Below are 22,853 nucleotides of genomic sequence, written 5' to 3' on the forward strand. Positions count from 1 at the left end.
TAAAGTCTTTGCATACTTGATATTCTTTGATCTTCTTGCAAGTGCACATTGTTAGTTGATTAAAGGTGAGTCTTTGCTAACAAGTAACGGAAGTTAACTTAGTTGAGATTCATTACTATCGATAGTTCTTTGATTGCACCTTCTAATATATGGTTCTAGTGTGGAAACATAGAGGCTATTTTAGGAGAAACCGATTAACCCCGGAAGGCAGTTAGATTGGGCCTTACTTCGATATTCATGCATGTTTAGTTTACCATTGATTTGCTACTTTGTTATTGCATGATCAAACGACATCTACATCTACCAATTTCCCTTGGTTCTTAGTTATATTAATTTTAATCCATTTCGTTCTTAGTTTAATCTCTTAGTTATTCACACTTCTTGTTCCGAGATAGCTTAGACTCTAGGTAATGAATGCGGTGTTTATGCATTTTCTCCCTGTGGTTCGACCCCTCTACTTACCCTATATTTGTAATAGGTTGAGTCGAGTGTTATAAATTGTATTTGATTTAGGTGTAGTTGTTTGACGGCACAACTATTCCTTTGTCAGGTGCTCGGATGCTTGGTCAGCTTATGGCAAGGGCGAGCGAGAGCTCACGTGCTAATGAGCGATAGCTCGTGTAATACATTTGAAATTTCCTTCTTTTAAAAACACCCTTTTTCTCTAAAATAAAAGGAAATTTTGTCAAAAACCTCCTTTTAAAAGCATTTTTTTTTTGTAAAAAACCTCCTTATAATTTTTTTTTTGTCAAATCATACCTTAATCAATTTTTTTTTTTTACAAAATCATACCTTATGACGGAAAACATTTTCAAGCATTGACCACCAACATGTTTAATGGAAAACCACCACTAAAATTAACCCACCACCAAAGACCATCCACCACCAAAATTTTCCCAAAATTAACCCAACACCAAAGACCAGCCACCACGCCCACCCCCACAACACCCACGCAAACACCAACAACCCCACCAATCGACACCAACAACAGCCGCAGAATCGACTACCGCACGCACCACCTCCAATCGCCACCAATTTGAGCCAGCCAGACCCTCGCAACTCGCCTAACCCCACCGGCCCAACCACTCCCTTCGCGGCGACAATACCCTAGGCGGTGGAGATGAAGGCTGCTAGGGATTTTGGGGGCTTAATTGGTGCGAATTGGGGTTGCAATTGGTGCGGTGTTGCAGTGGTGGAGATGGAGGCTGCTGGGGATTGATGTTGTTGTGCTTGCGCGGAGATAAGTGGTGCGGTGGAGCAGGTGGCGGTGATGTGGTTGCGCGAAGATAGCCACCGTGTTAGGAGGGTTCTGGTTGTGGTGATAAGAGGAAGGAGAGTGAGGGTCGTCGACGGGGTTCTGGCGCTGGGATAGCGTCGCCGGCGGGGGGGGGACAAGGAACCTTAGACGCTGGCAGGAGGTGGTGGTAGACTGGTGGGTTTGGGTGGTTTTCCATTGAACACGTGGGTGGTCAACGCCTGAAAACGGGGTCAAACCCCGTTTTCCGTCTAATGGTATGATTTTGTAAAAAAAAAATTGATTAAGGTATGATTTCACAAAAAAAAGTTATAAGGAGGTTTTTGACAAAATTTCCAAAATAAAACCTAAACTTCAAAAATAACCAAAATATTACCGCCACGGCTAAAACTATTTCAAAGTCACACAGTGGAAGACTAACTTTCGAAATCTCAAATAAAATAAAGTTTAATAAACCCAACTAACATTAAACCAATAACTTGGAACCATTACAAGCCCCTTTAAAACCAAACTAAAATATTAATACAATGATTATATGTTAGTGTCAACAATTACATAAATAATCAAATATAATAAGAAACAAAACAATGAAACATATAACCCTATTCGCTCAATCCCATCATGCTTGATATGCTCTTCCTACATGTACTCCTCTTTAGTTCAACCTCACTACTTACCATATAAAATGGGTCATAGTAGGCCAATACAAAGAAAAACCAAACACAAACAACAAAGTACGAATCAGCAAAATCTGAGTACATATGCACCATATCCTAACAATAAATAAATAAACAAAACATGCTCTCCACACAACACAAGTTAGGGGTGAGCAAAACGGTTACCCGGTCAAAATTTTAGGACCCGGACTTGGAATTGGTTGGAATCGGGTCCTAAAATTCGGATTCGGAATTGGAATTGGTTCAACAGGGTCATAAAATTTAGGAATTGGTATTGGAACCACCGGGTACCGGTTCTGATTCCGAGTACCCACTTATGTATGAAATTGTTAAAATATAATACAAATTATAATTCTTATTTTAGTTAAGCTCATTTTTAGCGTTTAATACTTATATTATATATGCATTAAGCTATTTGTATTTATGTTGGGTATTAATAATACTTTCTTAATTTACAAATTAGATACATTCAACACATTTTTATTATTTAAAATTTATTTAGTTTAGTATATATTAGGTAACCGGGTACCCAACCGGTTCCGGTTACAAAAAGTTGAGAATTGGAATTGGATTAGTTATAACCGGGTCATTAATTTATTACCCGAAATTGGAACCATCGGGTCCAATTCCGATTTTGGACCCGCTAGTTCCTAACTGGTTCCAATTCCGGGTACCTAGAATTTTCGCTCACCCCTAACACAAGTCAACTTACCTATGACTCATGACTAGCAATATTAATTATAAATAATAGCTTTGAATTACCCATTGAACGAATTTCATTCTTTAAATAGCCCTTTTAAAATAACGGGCTTCCAATTAGGGAGCTACCCTAATTGACACTACGATGTCACTCTTGTGACAGAATTCCAGGGCATTAATAATAAACCAAATTACAATGTCCTGTACCTCTATAGAAGTATGGCGATAATCGTGTGATAATTGAATTTTTTAATCTGATAGCCAAGTGGTGATCTCTCGTCTTTCCAACTCTGTTACTGTCTTGATTGATATGGAGTCCACTCTGGATGATGTTCTTGCTATTAGTTATAACTTTTAGCTTATTTCTTTATCCCATGTTAAAATGGATGTCATCATGACAATATAGTTGCTCATCACCTTGCAAGCTCAGTACTTTTGGAGCAAACAAGTTTGGGAAAGTCATTGCTCCCGCTGTTTTTGATTGTGTACTTATGGACAGTTCGTCTATTAATCAATGAAAGGCTTACTTCTGGTTTAAAAAAAAAGTTAGTTTGATAATAAAACAGAATTAAGTTTAGAACCATGCATTACACAGTTCTAAAACTAATTGGAAAATAAAGCAGAATCAAGTTAATTCTTGAATTTTATCGACCCTCCTATCCGTCTCAATATCTCAACCTCATTTCCAAAGCCTTATCAATTTGGAAAAAAAAAAATGGACACTAATTTTTTCAACCCTCCAACCAAATCCACACATAAAAAAACACAAAATTCCTCTAAATTCTAGTGACTCGGAAGATCTTAGCCGTCTTTATTAAACCATTTCAAACAAAAAACAATAGTTGCCTTAAGAAAAATAAAATAAAAATAACAATAGAGGTAAAAAACAATAAAATTAGGGAAAAATAAAATAAAAAGGAGCGAACCAAAAACACTCACAAAAACAAAGTAAGATAGAAATAAAAAACCTTTGAGCTTTTAGGAGAGAGAAAAATGGGGGCGGGAACTTCGACGAACTCCGATAGCTGCTCTCATGGCGGAAACGATGATCAAGCTAATGGTGGACAACTCTATGTTTCTCTTAAAATGGAGAATTATATTCTCAATGGCGACCTTCTTCCTCATATTTTTGGTTCTGCTCCTTTAGTTGGTTCTTGGGATTCTTCTAAAGCTGTAAAAAAATGATTATTATTTCTATTTTGATTGATGAATTTGTTGTTGATTTTTGATTTTGTGGGAGTTAATATGTTGTTTTTGATTGTTTGGTTTTAGCTGCCATTGGAGCGTGAATCGACTTCAATTTGGGAATTGAGCTTTGTTGTTCCTCCTAATCATGGTAATTTGAGTTTATGATGAAATGAAGTTTATTGTGATGATTTATTTGTGTATTTTGGATTATAATGGATAGATGAATGAATGCTTTTGAATTGATATTAGTTATAAGGGATTAAGGGGTTTTGATTGAGTGATGATTGATTGTGTGTTGTTGGAAAATGTAGAAACATTGGATTTCAAGTTTTTATTGAGGCCGAAAGATAGTAATAATCCGTGTATAATCGAGGAAGGTCCGAACAGGATACTATCTGGAGGTAGGTTGGAGGGAGATGCAAGGGCTGCATTGTTTAGGTTGAATGCTGATGCTGTTTTAGAGTATCGGGTTTGTATTAATGCTGATAGAGTTTCGCCTTTTGATCTCGCATCGAGTTGGAGAGCTTACCAGAAGAACATTCACTCTTCTGCTGTTCGTGGAATTCCTGATGTTAGCATTAATGCAAAGACAGGCATTGAGGTACAATGTAATTCAAGGTCTTTTGTGGTTTGTTAAGATTGTTGGGGCATGTAAAACTTTCCTGTGAATGTAATGATTTTTATTGCTTAATATATGAAGCATATCAACTTAGGTTTGATTTTGTTAGATATATATAGTTGTTGGTTATTCTTTATTGAAATGAAGACATTATATATCAAAATAAGTCAACAACAGGTGGCATAAGTTTCCTAAATAACAGGTTACCTCCCAACTCAATATGTTTTGAGTCATTTTTGGAAGATATCCTATAAAAGTCGACTTATTCTTAGTTAATCTAGGGGTTGGCTTATTTTGAGCTTAATGCACAAAGGTGGCTTATTTTGACAAATTTTCCTATGTATATATTTTTTCAAATTTCAAACTTCCTTCATTCAAGCTTGGCAATTGATTATTTACATGGTGCCTACATTATATTTGTTTAGGAAATACATTATCTTGCACAGTTGCACCAATATTCTCCAGCATTATCTTGTTTACATCATGCTATTATTTGGTAAGGACATTTTCGCTAGCTGTTTATGCTTAAATTGCAGACGAGTTTTTCTGAACACATTGTTTAAAGATATCTCTTAATAGGGTTTTAAAAATAAATTCCATGTGATTGGTAGATAGTATAACGTTTTTTTTGTTTTTTTTGCTTTTTCTGTTTTTCATCTCCTTTTCTCTAAATGCAGAGTGGGTCTTCTACTACTTTGGAGCTTGATCTTGAACATTATGTTGTTCCATCTCCTGAAACATCTGCAGTGTATCCAGCTAATAAGGCAGAAACGCCCAGGTACATAGCTGCTAGCAAACTTAGCTCTGGAACTTCTTCACAATTCTCAAAAACTGGTGATACTGGCAGTCGGCCAAGCGAGCCTACAGTTAATGAGGTTTGCTATTTGTTTTCAAGTGTTACGTGTAATTAATGAAATTATCAATTCTTAAATGTCCTAGAGTAAAAGGCTTATATGACTTATTTATTTGAGGTAAATGCAAAAAGTGAGTTAAAACTACTAACTTGAGGGATAATCAGTCCCTTAGAAATTGTACCTGACAAGTCTATCTTATTGAAGGAATTTGAAGTAAAAGTTGCAAAACCAGAACTTTAATATGAATATTGATGCTATTTGTATACAGATCTTAGATAATGATTATGCTTGGGATGTATCTTAATTTTCAACCCCAAGAACTGGGCTAGAGTTAATATTGATTTTCATAGGTAGCAAACCCCACAATTTGTAAAGTTCTTGTTGCTTAAATTTCAGATTGAGCATGTGTTTCAATCTCTGATTTTATCTACTCATAAATTCTTAGTTGGCTTGAAATGGGTCTGTCAGTTCCAAGTGCAAAGCTGCATGACTTTCTTTGCAATTGTACTAGTAATCTATGTTATTCAGACTTGGGAACCCATGTTTGACACATGTAAGTGTCCAAGTGTCTGACTCGGCTATTTTGTGAATTTTTTCCTTAATTTTAAACTAAAAATGAAGTGTGCAAGTGTCCTTCCTATGTCCAAGACTCCAAGTGCCCTTCCTATGTCTAAGTGTCAAGGATGCAACACGGGTACTTGAGGTGAAATGAACGGTCCGAGTAACATAGGTTAAAGTACTAGCTAGTAAGGTTGTGTACGTCTGGCCCCTTGTCCAGTCCTAGGAGGGAACATTTTTAAAGGCATTTGATTGTGGTCTAGTACGCTATTGGAGTAGCTTAGTCGATTGCCTCAGTAGTCAAGGATCTCTTGGGGACCAGCCTTTTTTGGTTAAGCTGCATACATACAAAACCACCCGCCTTAGATAGGAAGACTAAAACCCTACTAGCATCAGTTGTTAGTCTGTATAATTTTTCATTGTAGTTTTTTCATCTCTTGTGTCTCACATTAAGATGTTATTACTTTTCTCACATAACTGATTTCAGTGTTTCTATCTTTTGTTTTCTAGGTTTAAAGTACTTTGGCTATATTTATGCAGGACATAGAGGTAGGACTGCAAGATCCTGCTAAAGTGTGCACAACTGCTGTGGTGGAAGAAAAACCAGCGATGACTACTTCACCTTTGCAGAAACAGGAATCTCCTAAGGGACTTTTTGTGGATAGAGGGGTGGGGTCTCCTAGACTAGTCAAATCAGCTAGTGCTGGTACTTTTGTTGATGATATGAAACCTGGTTCAGAAAACAAGGTTTTGCAACTTTTCTTCAAATGAACTTGTATTGAGGAGTTTCTTTTTTCTTGACTGGATGTTTTATTTATATCTTCCTTCATTCATTTAAGACTGCAATGCCGGCAGCTGCCGGAGCAGTAGCTGCAGCAGCTGTAGCTGATCAGATGCTTGGCCCAAAGGAAGATAGACATTTAGCAATTGTGCTGGTAAGCTTTACGTGAATACTATGCTCTAGCTTTCCTTATGCCTAAAGTAAAGATAGGATTGAGCATTGTTTTCTTTCCCTTACCCAGTCCCCCCCTCCCTCCCCCTGTTTCTCTCTCTTTCTCCCCTTATATGTTTCCGTTCTTTCTCTATCATAAAGGTTGGTTTGCCTGCTCGAGGCAAGACCTTCACTGCTGCTAAATTGACAAGATATCTTAGGTGGTTAGGCCATGATACCAAGCACTTTAATGTGGGGAAGGTGACTATTCTTTTCCTGATCTCTTTATTTGTTCTCCTTAGTCTATATGGACAAAGGCATGGAGACTCATGAATTTTCTTTTCTGAACAGTATAGGCGCTTGAAGCTTGGAACTAATCAGGTAAAGCGTGGTTCTTGGATTCATATTTGTCTTAATAAACTGGTTTGATCCTCCATGGGATTATATATGTGGAACATTTCCTCACTTTCTTTATGTTTGGCTTGAATGATTTTGCATCCTCTGTTGCAGTCTGCTGAGTTTTTTAGAGGTGACAATACTGAGGGCATAGAGGCACGAAATGAGGTAAATCATTTTTGGAAGAATTCCAACTGAGGTGTATATGTTTAGATTTGCTATGTTTGATTGTGTTAAATTATTTATTAGTTTGTCTTAATCCTGATTCACAATTATGGCTGATAGCAGGGGCATTCCTAAACCTGATATTCAACCACTTTACATCAGCTTGATTAAGAGAGTACTAGATGAAGAATGTCTCATAAAATATAAGTCAATTTGGTTCTAATTTCTGAAAGAAAGATTATATGATGCAATCAAGTGACAAGGAGGCATTGTAAAACACAGAAGTATTCACATGTTCCTTTGTAGTTGGTAAATCTTAATGTCCCAGCTGCCTTAACCCAACACTGCTCTGCATTTCTCTTCTTTTTCCTATTTTTTGGGAGGCTGAAAGTTGAAAGGCATATGGAAGAGGACAGGGTAGGGTTAATATACAAAATAGTGGAAACTCTAGAAACCACAAATACGAGCTTTACTTGAATAATCTTGCTCTTTTGTTTCCCTTTGACCTTTTCCTTACAATTGCACTTCTACTTTATTTAAACCTGGAAATTGTATAATTACAGCTCATAAATGATTTATTTCTATTAATTCAGAAAAAAAAGATGAGAAGAAGAGAGGGGTAAAGGCTACTAAGATCCAACATGGAATTTCTTTCTTCTCGAATAAGAAATGAACCTCATGGCTGAATTTTATGATGTTTGAAGAAGTGTCAAAAATACAAATAGGTTGCTCAACCTAGATAATGTTAGGCTCTATGGCATGGTATTGGTGTTGTTCTGAAGCTCAATTGCTGGCAATTCATCTTTAGACTTCAAGTAGAAATGATTAAAATTTAATTGACCTCCATAGTAGATACTTGTAGCATTGCTTCACCAAATTAGTTAAAAGCTGAATACAGTGAAGCAATCATTTTGAGGGACAAATCACCATGATGAAAGTCGATAGAGTATATTATACGTACTCTCTTATTTGTAAAGTTAGGAACTAAATTATGATGGGGAAAAGAAAAATGGGAACTTTGAGAAGGGAAAAGGAGTTAATGATCATGTGCAGTTTCACTTTTTTGAGTTTCTTAAGTGATGGCAGAAGTGGAAGAATTTTTATTACAATATCAACCTCTATTCATGCTTTATGGTTAACATTGAGTAAAAAATGAGTATGCAAATGTTTCTTTTGCATATAACCTATAACCCCAAAATTGATGTGATACTAACTTTTTCCGCCCCCTTAGATAGTTGATAATGCCTACCTAGAAACAAAAGGGTTAACCTTCCTGCCCCTACCCTCCTAGTCTTATCGATGATGCTTTTATTCATTATCATACATGTCTGTATAGACCAGGTTTAATTTGGAAGATACCTAATATTTTAAACCGCTTCATTTTGTTAATTCCGAACAGTAGAACTTACAGGCGTGATCCTTAGTTCCTTATTTAAAACTGTCATATAAGCGACTTAAAAGTTAAGATTTTTGTATTTTTAACTGCAATGTGACTGAGTTAGAAGCTAGATTCTGTACTAATTTAATCTATATCTTTTGCCTTTGCTAATAGGTTGCTGCCCTTGCAATGGAAGATATGATATCCTGGATGCAAGAAGGCGGCCAAGTGCGTGTCTATGTTAAACTGTGATTATTTGGTAGGGGATAGTTGTATCTCTTGTTTTCTATTTTGATCTATTCATTAATATTTCATTTAGGTAGGTATATTTGATGCTACTAACAGCACCAGAGGAAGAAGAAATATGTTGATGAAACTGGCTGAAGGAAATTGCAAGGTATTATAATATCAATTTCTTTTCAATGCTTAAATGCTGTCAATTGAACTCTACCTGTGGTTGCTAAGATTGGTTTTGTTATATGTTGTTTTCAACTGTTTTAGATCAGGTTGACATACTTAAGTTATTTCATTGCATCTCCAGGAAGCTTAGCATTTTGCTTAGTTTGTTCTGTTTCTGTTGCCACAATGATTTATATGGCTCATATAAATCTAGTTGAATCCCTCAAAAAGTATTTACATGTAAAGATCTAGTTGCATGTGCTAGATGTGTTGTGATGTCTATTTGATCACTTTGATGTGTTTTGCATGCGCTATCTGGCATCTCCTAAATCTAGACCTTTTTTTTTTTTAAATTTTTATTATTTATTTATTTTTTTATCCATTTTGGTATACTTCTATTCCCTGTATTATTATATATATGCATCACATGCCAAATTCAGCCATTTCAGACTAATTGCATCACTTCTATACACGGTAAACTTTTACAGTCCATTACATTTTGTTTATTATTTCTCCCTCGTCCCTTGGGCTTTAATTTTTTATTTATTTATTTATTTTTTCTGCAACTTATGGACCCCTTTTATCAGAATATATTATTCATCCACTAGCCCCACTTTCATAGTATTATACTATTATCTAAATAATCTCCTAAAACTTTGTGCCACTGATGACTTTATATAGATATTGAGGATCAAATATGAAATATGATTATTATTACTCTATACCTTCACATATGTTTGTCAATCAAATCATGTATATTTATCATCTAGCAGTGTTATCTATCTATAAAAAAATATGCATGTTCTGCTAAGTAAATGATATATTATAACAATACCTAAATGAAACATAATATTAATTATTAGCATCATTTAAAAACTCTGTTATTGGAAACTAGATCCTGGTCATCCCATTGTTGCATTTCAGAATGATATAATTCTGTAAGAGGGATGAATTTAAGTGAAATATTTTATTCTTTTTGGTTGATGCAGCCAAGAATATCGTGTTATTCTGCTAGTAGCACCCACTAAATCATGGAAAGTACTTCTGTCTGAAATTGATCAATACCCTTTGCCAAAAAATTCCAACTTTGTTTAACCAACTTTGATCAATACCCTTTGTCCTAAGATTGATATCCATTAAAATCATTGGAACTTAAAACAGGGTTCTATATATCCTTAGAATTATTTGTCTAAATTTTTGACATCAATAGCAGGTGACCGGGTTGTATACGATAACTATGCAAGGTCAATGTGTGGCATTAGGACCGAAAAGTATATAGGAATTTGGTTAGGATATTTTATGCAAAACAGTGACTACTTTGACTAGTTATTTTTGTGACTGTTTTCTTCATGGTGAGTGGGTCAATGCTCGATGGAAGGAGTGCCTTTTTTGGCGATTAGTTAAGAAGTGTATTAAAAAGGCCTTTAAGGTGTGCCATCCATTTACATAAGGAAGGCTAAGGTAAAAGTAACTCATGCACTTGAACTATCATGAAGCAATTTATCTGACAAATCAAGATACATCATCCAATATAAAACCTAAAAAACTGGAACTTGAAACCTTGACAAGGATACGCTATACCTTCAAAATCACTTGGTACCTTCTGTTCAATTACAGCATCAGATTGCCTATGAAACTGACGGAGTAACTGTTAGCAACTGTGCCAAATTATAAAAAGCCTTCTTCCAAGTGTTGCCTTGCTTTAATGCTTGTTTGTTGTTAGACCTTTATAGATATTGTGTCTTACTTGCATAATAGCTCCCCTCCAAACCAACTTAATGCACTAAGAACTCGTGGTTCGGACCCGCTTGTGCCCGCCTTGAAGTATCGGCTGTCACAGGCCCTCGACCACCCGCACTCCGTCGCCCAAATAGACGTGAGTGTTCCTGTGATTTAATTTCCCGCTTGTGTTGCTTTGTGCTCACAAGCCCCTCTTTCGCTCAAGGGTAGCATTCTTGCTGCCAAAAGGCTAGAGCGCACCGCACGTTTCGGGTTCCAAACTCCCGGACCGTGACAATTGGTATTTATCACCTTACGCCTCTTATATCTGTTATTGATTATTCTTTTATCTACCTCTTTCAGATTATATTTTTGGAGACCTTATGTTATGATGAAAAAATTATTGAGAGAAACATACGCCTTAAGGTCCAACAGAGCCCAGATTATGCAGAGCAGTATGCATTTTCTCTCTGCTGTAACTTTGCCATTTCTTGGAATTTCAAAAATACTAATTTTTGTGATATAATCAGGCCAGATTTTGAAGCTGGATATAGAGACTTCAAACGTCGACTGGATAATTACGAAAAGGTAATGACAAAATTGCATTGTATTTCTGATAATTCTGATGTGAATCGTGTATATAAAGTTAAGAGTAGCACCATTTTGTGTATTATACTAGGTTTATGAACCAGTGGAAGAAGGGTCCTATATAAAAATGATAGATACGGTCAGTGGACATGGTGGCCAAATTCAGGTAAAGTTTTCCATCTTTTCTCATGCTCATGTTTACCATTATTTTATTATTTAGTCTTATCAAAAGTTCTACAAACTCATCAAATCAATATTTATGAATTGATTAGAATGTTGTTTTGAATTTATTTTAGGCAAAATTGGCCGCAACACCATGAAGTATGGCTTAGGTGCACCGAGCACCCTGAAATTTGCGTAGTAGCCAAAACACCACCAAGTATGGTGTTAGGTGCAACGCGTGTCATAAATGGAAATTTCTGGCAACTTATTTCACCGAGACGAGGTGAATCTTCACTCTCTAGAACAGTGATGTAGTTTTCCATCCACTTAGCACGCATGGATTCACCTCCTCCGATGAAATAAGTGGCCGAAAATTTTCATTTAAGGCACGCGTCGCACCTAAGACTATAGTTTGTGGTGTTTTGGCTACTACGCACAATTTAGGGTGCTCAGTGCACCTAAGCCATACTTCAGGGTGTTGCGGCCAATTTTGCCTTTATTTTATGCTACATATCCCTAAAGGATCACATCTAAGTGTCCACGAAACCTTAATATGGGTTAGGCTCAACAAATAGAAGAGTCAAGATGGGAGTAGTTGTAGTGTTGTACTTTGCAACTAGCACTGTGCAGCTTACCTGAACAATGAAATTATAGGGATTAATAGAATTCTTAGGTTTTGTTCTTTTCACCTAAAATGAATATTTGTGGGAAAATGAACTTGCTCAGATAAGGGATTCCATTTTGAATTTTCAATTTAGACAAGTGTAGATATATTCACATAGAGTATTAAGGCTGCATCACCTCAAGGTAATAAAAAAAAAAAAGAAAAAATTACCATGACCATGCAGTCACAGGTTATTTACAGTGCCTTTACCTGTAGTTCTGCAACTGTTATTGTATCCCATCTAAATTTTCTTGTAAAGCTTTGGGTTCAAGCACGTTCAAATAAGTTGGTATAAATACAAATAAGGATCAGTAAACTCAGTATAATTATAAGAAGTGCAAATAAGTTTTTCAGTTGAAGTGGAAAGAAGGAAGCTTTAGTAAATTCTTCCCCTCCATCAAGGCATCAACCTTTCCCCCCTATTTCCCCATTCATTATTTACCTGCTTGTTATTAGTATCATGATTCCTATTGTTTTAGGTGGAGCATGTTTTAGCTGAAGTTTGGTCTTCTGTTGAAGCAAAATTGCCCAAGAGTGTCCTTTGTTGGCTTTGATGCAATTCCTGCTTTTATTTGCTGATGAACCTATATATTCTTCTCGTGTAGGTGAATAACATAAGTGGATACCTTCCAGGTCGGATTGTCTTTTTCTTGGTATGCTATCAGAATCCTTAAATGTTAAAATCTTGTTTTATGTTCTTTTTTTTATTTAATATTTTTTATTATTTTATTTTTTTATTGTGTTGTTCCTTACCATATGTGGGTGAATGCTTTCTGCCAGCAACTTATTGGCACTTAAAATATTTACCTCCAAAATATAACCTAAGAAATAGTCTCTCACAAATTTGTGCATAAGAATTTTCATGCTCTCCGGAATAGTAATACCAATTAAGTAATAATTAAACCCCACAAATGTAACAGCACTTATCGTTGCTTCAAATGTTTATCTAAAGATGTTTACAATAATGTTTCATCCGTTCTGAATTGTCATTGATTAGAAGACCTTATAAGAAATCCTAAAAACAATTTTCGCTAATATCTTGATGGTGCTTCCTCTTCTAGACAGAGTTGCCTTTGTTGTCGAATTTATTTGGATGTCTTGCAAATTTATTTGGATGACTAAGCTACTTGAACCCTTTATTTTTAGAGAAATCTTAAGGCACTTAAAGTGATGGAAAAACAAACTAACCTTTCGTGATTAATTATGTTTGCTGTTTTTGCATCATCATGGATATTTATTTGGAAGAGGTTATTGGCTATATTGGGGTTTGTCAGAGTGCTCCTATTGCTTTTAGGGGTCTTTTACAGATTCAGTAATGAAGTTCAGAAAGAGGAGAAGACATGATATGGTCATTTTATCTTCTATCATATGGGTGCTTTGGTTGAAGAAAAATGATGCAAATTCTTGTCTTTGGGGAATTGTTACTTAACGAGAGAGAGAGTATATTTCACTTTTCTTATTTTTTGCTCAAGTTCATGGGGTGTTTTGTCATGTGTTCCTTTCTGACTAATTGCAAAAATAAGTGTTCTTTCCTGTCTGTTTTGATGTGTGGTGGATGGTCCCTCTACTTCGTATTCTTTTCTCTTGTTGATAAATGAAACTTACTTTATAGCAAAGTACTATGAATAAGATTTGGATCTGGACTCATGGTATATTGAATTCATGATTTAAAATACTGTATGAAGTTGAGATCTCTCCGAAGTTACTTGAGATGGCTTGATCTTGTTGTTGGTATGAAATCAGCATCAACATGATTCTAATTAGATTTATAATGGTTTTTATTTATTTGTTTATTTTTACTTGCTATTTTTTTGGGTGCCTGGGTAGGTTGTATAAAGCCTTATCCTTGTGAGATAAGTCTGACAGCATATTGACTGTTTCCAGTTATCCCTCAACCCAAAATGCCCTTAACTCAAAATGCTATGATTGTGTGCTACTAATAAATTGCATTCTAATCAATTTAATGGGTCAAGTTGAATTTATATTTGGAAAGTAATGGGTGATGAGATTATTTATGGTTGGTGGTCTTTTGCTCTTTGGGGGCAAGTGATGTCTTTAGCTTCCCTTCAGATTCACACCCATGGGGTTATTCCTTACTGCATCCCTTTTTAATGTATTACAAGATTGGATTTATATGTCTATTGCTTAGATTCTGGTGGAGGTTATGCCATTTCTTTTGTTGGATGATATTTGTTTTGTCTTTTTACATGATTTGGTAAGTAGCTGATTAACAACATGCTAAATTTAAATTAAGAGTGCACAAGCTTGTGTGATGCATTGAATTATACAGTGCTTGTTGAACAATCCATGACCATAGTTATTCACTGTATTGCAGGTCAACACCCATCTCACCCCCCGTCCTATATTACTTACTAGACATGGTGAAAGCCGAGATAATGTCAGAACCAGGATTGGTGGTGACTCTGCTTTAAGGTGCATTAGCTTTACCATGTTGTAGCTTCTTTTTCAGACTATTTGATTCTTTCAATGTTCTAAAACTGCCAACTGCCTCTTAGTTTTTATTTATCTACGGTGTTAAGATTTAACTTCCAAGTGTATGCTAAATATTGATAATTGCTAAATAACTCAAATGTAATGTGAAAGGTAAAGTTGGGTCATTTATTTATCTTTAAATTATGATTAAACTATTTCTCTTCATCTTTGCATCCATTTATACTTCATCGTTATAATTTTAAACTTCCAAATTTGTGCTAAATGCTAACTATCGTAAATAATTAATCATATGCAACAAAAAGTTGTTTGGTTCATCTTTGCATCTTCCATTGACATTCTCTTTTTCCATGTCATGTAATGCCTTCCGTAAATTTGAATCTTGATATGGATGTGACTTAATTAAAGGCATGTACAAAATTAAGGATATAGCTTAGTGTTTTGTTTTTGGGAATAAAATTAAAAATGTGTGCACCTAATTCTAGGTCATACTTAACATGTCAAATAATACAATTAGTGAAGCATTTGATAAGGCTTGCTGAACATAAAAATCATACCTAATATAAGATTCTTATTATTATCTTTTGACTTTTTCGTACAAATGCAACATTCTAAAGTAGGAACATCAGAATTTAGGAGTAAACTGATTCTATTTTTTTTTTGAAAAAAGCCATATGGTGGTGATCATAGATCGTTATGGTGAATTGGTTTTATATTAAAAAACTAGTGCCAATTAAGTACCTATTGAGTAAGGTGCAAGTCTTGTTATGACTTATGAAGTGAGGAGTTTATGCTGTTAGCCTCAACTTAATGATGGACAACTTTTATATAAAAATAGAAGGAAAAATTGTCAAAAATAATACAAACTTTGAGCGGTCCGCTAAAAACAAATCAACCTTTTAATTATTTCTAAATAATATAAAATTTGAGGGATATCCGCTATAAACAAGTTATTTTACCTACGACTTATTAAGCCGGTTTATTTTTTTATTTATCTTATAAACTTATTTTATAGTTTTATAAAAATAATACAATGTCACGTGTTTAATATAACCTGTTCATGAAGTAACTAATCGATTTTAACTTGTTTAAAGCAAATACCCCTCAAAGTTTGTATTATTAAAAAATAATTAAAAGTTTGATTTGTTTTTTGCGGATTGCTCAAAGTTTGTATTATTTTTGACAATTTTTCCTATAAAAATTGGCCAACAAACCTGTATATATATTAACATAGTAAAGTTCCTATGTAAAAATTATACTAACTCCGTTCTCTTTTAGTTGCAATATAGTGAAATTTACATTGGTCATGTTTTCTCAATTAACCACCTTTGTTGATTTATATGTTGGGAAATATAGTCATGTAGGGTCTTATTAGCTTCGTCTCAATTTAAATTTTCACAATGTCAATTATTTATATATTTTACTTGCCTACAACAAGAAATTTAAAGAGTTGAAATCATGCATTGACAAATGTGAAAGTCAAAATATTGCAACTGTGAGGCCCTTTTTGGTTGGGAGGAAATCGGAGGAAAAGAAAAAAAAGGAAAGGAATATTATGGCTTCCTATGTTTGGTTCTAAAAATTAAATGGAAATGAAGGGAAATGGAATGAATATTAGCTTGGGACCTGCGCTATGAACCCCCTTTTAGCTTTCTCATTTCCTTTGTATGCTTCAGAAGAATAGTTTAGTTTTATCAATAAATGTTAATTAATGCATTGTTTTTTTTCTTATTTGACCTCTTTCATTGAATATTTCTATATGTTAGTTCTTTAATATCATACTTAACTAGAACTTTGTTCTTAGATATATTAGCTGCTGAATTACTAATAGTGATGATAGCTCTCTATAAAAATGAATATCTGCTTTGTGTTTGCAGTGATACTGGAGCGCTGTATGCCAAGAAGCTTGCCGACTTTGTAGAAAAGCGGTTAAAATCTGAACGTGCTGCTTCAGTAAGTATATTATCAACAATTTGAACTGGTTACTAGAAGCTGGTACAATGAATTATTATTTTTATTTACGCCTTGTATTAGGAACTTGATGGTTGAAAAATTATAAAAAGCAATGCTGCAGTACAATGTGACACTTGTATGGTTCATATGCTAATGCTGTGAAATGATCCAACCTTAGTGATTCTTTGGAAATTCTCTCTTGTCTCCTTTTATCTTTTGGGCTTGGACCAAGTGAGTTCCAATGCGTAGTGCATATAACTTGCATTGTTCTTCTCCAAACCAACCTTGAGAAGTGTATATAGGCTCCTTAAGTCACTTGTCCTGTATCCTGAGCCAATTCTCCCATCCATTAGTAGTAGGCATGACATCGAGACTTGTTCATTTTCATCTTTCAGTAAATTACTTTTCTATGTCAGTGTTCGTTTTTCTTGGGTATTTTCTGAGATATTTGAACTCTACTCATGATGCTGGCCTTATCCTTAAATTCTGCTAACAGTAAGATTTTTTTTGTTTTTGTTTTTGTTTTCATCTGTGCTTATTCAGTATTACTTTATTTAGCATTTTCTATCTATTAGACAGCCTTTATTCCTATAATCTCCATTTTAAAAAGGCTTTGTTGAACTTTTTTTTTATTTTTTATTTTGATCATTTATACTTCAAATTTTTAAAAAATTCTTTTCGTTACTCCATACCTCATTTTCATATAGGTGAGTATTTATTTGAAGTATCTTTGAAAGAGCCTCTCTAGTGGTTTTGTTATTGTTTAGGGTTGGAGCTGGGTACAGCTGTACATATAGTACTACTTAGAAGACCTTCCCACATTAGGATTCAATATAGGTGATGGTTGTTGAACCAGTCCAACTGAGTGTACAATAAATTGGTCATCTTTCATCAAGAATAAAATAATAAATAAGTTGATCCTATAGAAAAGATTTTTATTTCAAAGTCTAATTCATCAAATTTTTATGGGTTTCGTCAGGGATGGAAATGGGTATGGTCTAGTAATAACAGGACCCTTAATCCATATCCACACCTTACCCGGACCCTTAGGGTCTAAAATTTTAAGACCCTTACCCTGACCATATGGGTCTAGCAGGATGTAGGTAGGGTCTAGGGTCCCATTTGGATCCTTTGCTTACTTTTTTTTCTCAAATTTTTATTGTCTATTTTTTAGTGTGCGATTGTTGTATTGTGCCAAAAACAAATAAACTAATACTCCCTCCGTCCCATAATATAGTTCCTGTTTTCTTATTTGGAGTTCCAAAATGTTGTTCTTGTTTCTACTTTTGGATAGTATATAAAGTCCATTATACCCTCACTTTTTTTAACTTTATTCATTGTACTTTCTAATTTACCTTTGAATTTTGTACATACTTTGTACTTTTTTCCACTTTCTCTCTCTAACTTTTGTCTATGATTGTACTTTTCACTTTTATTAATGTGCTTCATCCACTTTCTCCTCCTATTCCTTAAATACTGTGAAAAATCACAAACAAGAACTATATTATGAGACGGAGGGAGTACATAAAAACATGACCGACATCCTACCCTTTAAAAAGTATGCGAAAATATTTATGAATAGTGTGAGGATAATTATCTCTTTAAAATGTTTGTTTACCTATATGCCCCTTTTGATATGATGTTAATTGCATTTAAGATTTTCCTTATGTAATTTAATGATTACACTCTATAAATAGAGTTTGGACAATTATGCTCTCTAAATGTAATCCATAAGCTTATTACAATCTAAAGTCTCGTAAAGTTAATAGGCTTCCATTTTGTAGTCGTCTTTCATATCATACTTGATTTCATTATCAACATCGTACAAAATCAAGATCCTTAAGTTTTTTTAATTTGATTTTGAAACTTTTTCCTAGTGTATATATTGTGTGAGTCTATGTACGGGTTTGGGTAGAGTATGGGTAGAGTATGGGTCTTAAGGGTCCATGGGTAGGTCTAGGTCTGAAAACATTATACCCGGACCCTTACCCTATCCAATGCCACCTAGACCAATATTCTACTTGTACCCATAGGATCTAAAAAAATAAGACTCATACCCGTATCTTAGGGTTGGGGGTCTTTCCCTATCCCTAGTTGTCGTTGCTCATAAGCAGTTTCTGAATGGGTGTAAGGGTCCTTTATATTGATCATGACATCATGTTACTCTGATTTACTTCATTGGTACATTGATCTCCTCCATATATCCTCTCTCCTATAATAGTTAACTCTTCTTCCCACTACCTCCCCCCCCCTTCTCCCCCAAAAGAAAAAAAAAAAAAGAAAAAAAATGAATTTAACTAGTTATGGAATTACTACATTTGCAAAAGAAAGATAAGCTGGGAATTTATTTGACTTCACGAAATTTCACCATCATTAGATTGGTGTCATTAGTTCATCACCTGTTTATCTGGTAATTGTACTAACATAAAAGCCCACACTGGAAAAGCCACTTTGGGAGAGAACTTTGTCATTACCTGACCACATGCTTATGGAGAATATTGTAAATACTATCCATTTACGGTAACTTCAGGAGTCCATGCCTAGGGACTTGGTCTCCCCCCCCCCCCTTCTGCCTCCCCACACCCTTTTAAGAAGTAATTTCATCTTTCTGTTTGTTTCTGGTCCTGATGGACTGTGCGCCACAAAAAGGGTTGTATCATTACTATTGATGTCTGACCAGATAGTTTTAGTTATTTTCTGCAGTGGTTTCTGCACCTAAGCTATTTCAGCTGCATCCTCAATGATTGTTATGTGAACTGTCTGCTTAAAAAATTGTGTATGTTGGACTTTTAGACATCTTTGGGTTTTCCTATTCACAGAGAACTAAAACTCCCCCCTCCTCTCTCTCTCTCTCTCTCTCTCATCATGCAGATATGGACCAGCACTTTGCAGAGATCGATTTCAACTGCAAATCATATAGTTGGATTTCCCAAGGTAATTTAAATTGAGAACTGCAATATGTGTCTCTAGTCTTGACATTAAATGTTCCTTTTTGCTAATTTTTGGTGATTTTTACTTCATAAAAATTATAAAACTATTTGACTCTCGTATTCTTGTGAACTCCACAGGTGCAGTGGCGTGCACTTGATGAAATTAATGCTGGAGCATGTGATGGAATGACTTACTTGGAGATCAAGAAGAACATGCCTGAAGAATACGAGTATGTAGCTCATTCCATTTACATATAGTATTGACTGTTACGTATTCGTTTTATGAATGGTTCCACAACTTAGAATACATATTTTTGATCTAATTTGTGAACATTTAGTTAAATTTACAGTTTACTGAGGAAGGCCCTCTTAATTTATTAACTTTTATTTCCGGGTGGACTTGGTTTGATTGAATCTTATTTCTGACCAAGGATATCTGTCAATATTTGACAGTCAATATTTGACATAGTGTATGCTATAGACTCAAATTATGTAATGTACTCTGTTCTATTTATATCTTGTTCATTTATGGATTATTTGCATATAGGTTATTGCATCATTATATCAGCATAACCTACACATGTAAAATGGCAATTTAAAAGGAATACATATCTGTTTTAATTCCTTTATTCTTCAAATTCCAGATCACGTGAAAAAGACAAGCTTCGGTATCGCTATCCTCGAGGAGAGTCATACTTGGATGTCATCCAGAGGTTTGTATATTCATCTTCTGATAATCTTAAGAGCCCCTTTTTCTCTCTCCTCACACTATTTTCCAGAGTAATATATGCTTGATTTCAAAATTCATAGCTATAAATAAATTCCTGTGATGCAGGCTGGAGCCTGTAATCATTGAGCTTGAGCGACAAAGAGCACCTGTTGTAGTAATTTCTCATCAGGTAATACAGCTTAATGATAATTTACTCAACGTGTTCCCCAAATTTTGGTTATTGATAATAACATGTTACCATGATCCTGATTTTTTTATTTTTTTAATTGCAGGCTGTTCTGAGAGCATTGTATGCTTATTTTGCTGACAGGCCTTTGAAAGAAATACCACATATTGAGGTAACCTTTGCAGACATCTATAGCCTCGCTGTTTCACAAGTTAACAATGAACACCTATAAACAAAACCGATAGACAGATAGACTTGTCCTGTTCACCTCCATTTGGGACCAAATATCTTCTAGAATTATTTTGCTATAAAAAGACTACTTCCAAGCATCTCATCTCCAAACACTTTGCCAGAAATACAAAATTCTGCAGAAAGTACTAATAGTGATAAGTTTGGATGTTTGTGGGTTCCTTAAAGTTTAGGGAAAAAGTTTGAGATCTTGCCCTCTTTGGGATTAGGTATTGTTAAGGAGCCCTTTTGGTAGTGTCTAGATCTCGTAGGTCCTTGAAAGATCCGAGCTTAAGAACAATAAACAAAGTTTAAATCCTGCTATGGGTAGGGTTTTGGGGATGTCTAAAAGCATCTGTACGTACTCTTGACGGTCTTGTACTTTTATTTACTATTTCCTCTGTCATTTCATACTTGCAACACACCTTTTTGGCACCCTATTTGAAGAGGTGATTAGAAATTGTAAATGGACAGATTTAACTATAAAATTTAAACCGTAATAACTTAACACTTTCTACTATCGGTACATAAAATTGAAGTACTTCTCAAATGGCATTGCTATCAAATACATCATGCTTTCAATTCAAATTCTGAAAGTCAGGGTTGGATGCACCAGTGTTTTGCTTTCTGTTTCCTTTTTTTTTTTTTTTTTTTTTTAGAGAGAGAGAGAAGCTGAGCCTATATAACATGAGCCTATATGTTTTTTTTCATGTTTGTATTGCTAATGTCAGTTATCGATGTGTAGGTGCCTCTTCACACAATCATAGAGATCCAAATGGGAGTAACAGGTGTACAAGAGAAACGATACAAGCTTATGGATTAAACTGGTGGGAGAAGCTGGTCTTTTGTTGCTTTATAACATGAAAATCCTTCATCTGAATTTGGTGTGTTTCTATTGTTCTCCCATGATGAATGTATTACTATCTTTATTTCTATGTACTTATTGACATATATCTTTCATGGTCATGGTTTTTCTCGTTGACCATAATTTATTTTTCATAAAAACAAATATACATCGTATATAAATAACAAGTTCAATGTCAATATAAATTTGCTACATTTGTCTTTTGTGTCAGATTATCTAATAGATGCAACTGTAAATCATCAAAGTTGATTGATGTCATGTCAAAATTGTCAAATTGAAAGTTCACGTTCAGAGTTGGGTCGGTTTTTAGTCATGTTGGGCATATATATAGTCAATTATTATGTCGTCTTATTTAGGGTCGGGCTAGTTTTGACAGCTCTATAATACACTCGCAAGATAAAAGGCAGTGTATGGGCGTATGGCCTGTATACTAGAGCTTTCTGTTGTTTGATCCAGGCCACATGCTAAGAATGGAAAAGGATTTCATGATGGATAATATGTTCTGACTTGTGGCACTATTGCAAGCCCTCTCCCACTTTTTCCCAAGCTGATTTAAATCAAATTTAGCTGGGCCATCTATTGCGGCTCTTGAGCCACAAATCAGGCTTTATATATTTGTCCAGCTTCAGTTTAGATTGGGATTGACTCATTCACTTGATTTGCATGTCTAAGCAAATTTTGACTTTTTTTTTTCTTTTTTAGTTTTGACAAGGAACAGAATCTCTCACTAGTCTTCAACTCAGACTGTATTTTTTTTTAATTATATTATTATTATTTTTTAACTTCAATATGTGCTGGTTAGACACTTATGTGTAGTTAGAAGGTAAGGGAATCTCTTTCCACAAGTATCCTTACTTAGCAACATTTGAACCTTAGACGCGGTAAAAACCTTACTAAGAGCATTGCCACCAATGGGGAGAAAAATGCCCATGGGTAGTTTTTGGGGTTTAATAAAAAAAAATAACTCCCCATCAATGGTCTAAATTAAAAATGCCCATGGGCAAATCAATTTTTGATCAAAGTTTGGGCAAAATTAAAAAACTGACCAAGAAGAACTGGGCCCCACGTGCATAGCTGCATTTTAATTTTTTTTTGCTAAGCTTACCTCAAAGCGCAGCGTTTTGAGGAAGCGTCTGCTTTACTTCACCTCAAAACGCTGCGCTTTGAGGTAAGCTTAGCAAAAAAAAAATATATGTGCAGCCCTGACAGGCGCGTCAGCACGACCAATCAGATGCTGACACGCGTTCTGTCAGGTGAGTTGGATCAATCAGGAAATTC

General features: G+C 34.9%; 1 protein-coding gene across 1 annotated transcript; it reads left to right on the top strand.

Moving 5' to 3' along the window:
• The first annotated feature begins 3,545 nt into the window (after positions 1–3,545).
• On the top strand, positions 3,546–21,778 carry LOC110696102 (6-phosphofructo-2-kinase/fructose-2,6-bisphosphatase-like). Its single transcript, XM_021873385.1, has 23 exons — positions 3,546–3,804; positions 3,904–3,967; positions 4,131–4,420; positions 5,116–5,313; positions 6,391–6,597; positions 6,690–6,785; positions 6,944–7,042; positions 7,133–7,162; positions 7,292–7,345; positions 8,895–8,948; positions 9,040–9,117; positions 11,202–11,293; positions 11,369–11,426; positions 11,518–11,592; positions 12,858–12,905; positions 14,588–14,685; positions 16,581–16,656; positions 19,528–19,590; positions 19,725–19,816; positions 20,231–20,299; positions 20,422–20,485; positions 20,589–20,654; positions 21,456–21,778. Exons 1-23 carry the CDS (start codon positions 3,625–3,627, stop codon positions 21,531–21,533), a joined length of 2,229 nt encoding a protein of 742 aa, XP_021729077.1. The 5' UTR covers positions 3,546–3,624; the 3' UTR covers positions 21,534–21,778.
• Positions 21,779–22,853: the final 1,075 nt, after the last annotated feature.

The sequence above is a fragment of the Chenopodium quinoa genome, unplaced genomic scaffold (assembly GCF_001683475.1).
Source record: "Chenopodium quinoa cultivar QQ74 unplaced genomic scaffold, ASM168347v1, whole genome shotgun sequence".
In the NCBI taxonomy this organism is placed as follows: Eukaryota; Viridiplantae; Streptophyta; class Magnoliopsida; order Caryophyllales; family Amaranthaceae; genus Chenopodium; species Chenopodium quinoa.

What these genes read in the sequence shown, in the direction of transcription:
- LOC110696102 (XM_021873385.1), top strand. Translation starts at nt 3,625, where the DNA reads ATGGGGGCGGGAACTTCGACGAACTCCGATAGCTGCTCTCATGGCGGA. An exon ending in GACATTTAGCAATTGTGCTG is followed by an intron (nt 6,786 to 6,943) that starts GTAAGCTTTACG and finishes TCTATCATAAAG; the next exon opens with GTTGGTTTGCCTGCTCGAGG. An exon ending in AGCCCAGATTATGCAGAGCA is followed by an intron (nt 11,294 to 11,368) that starts GTATGCATTTTC and finishes TGATATAATCAG; the next exon opens with GCCAGATTTTGAAGCTGGAT.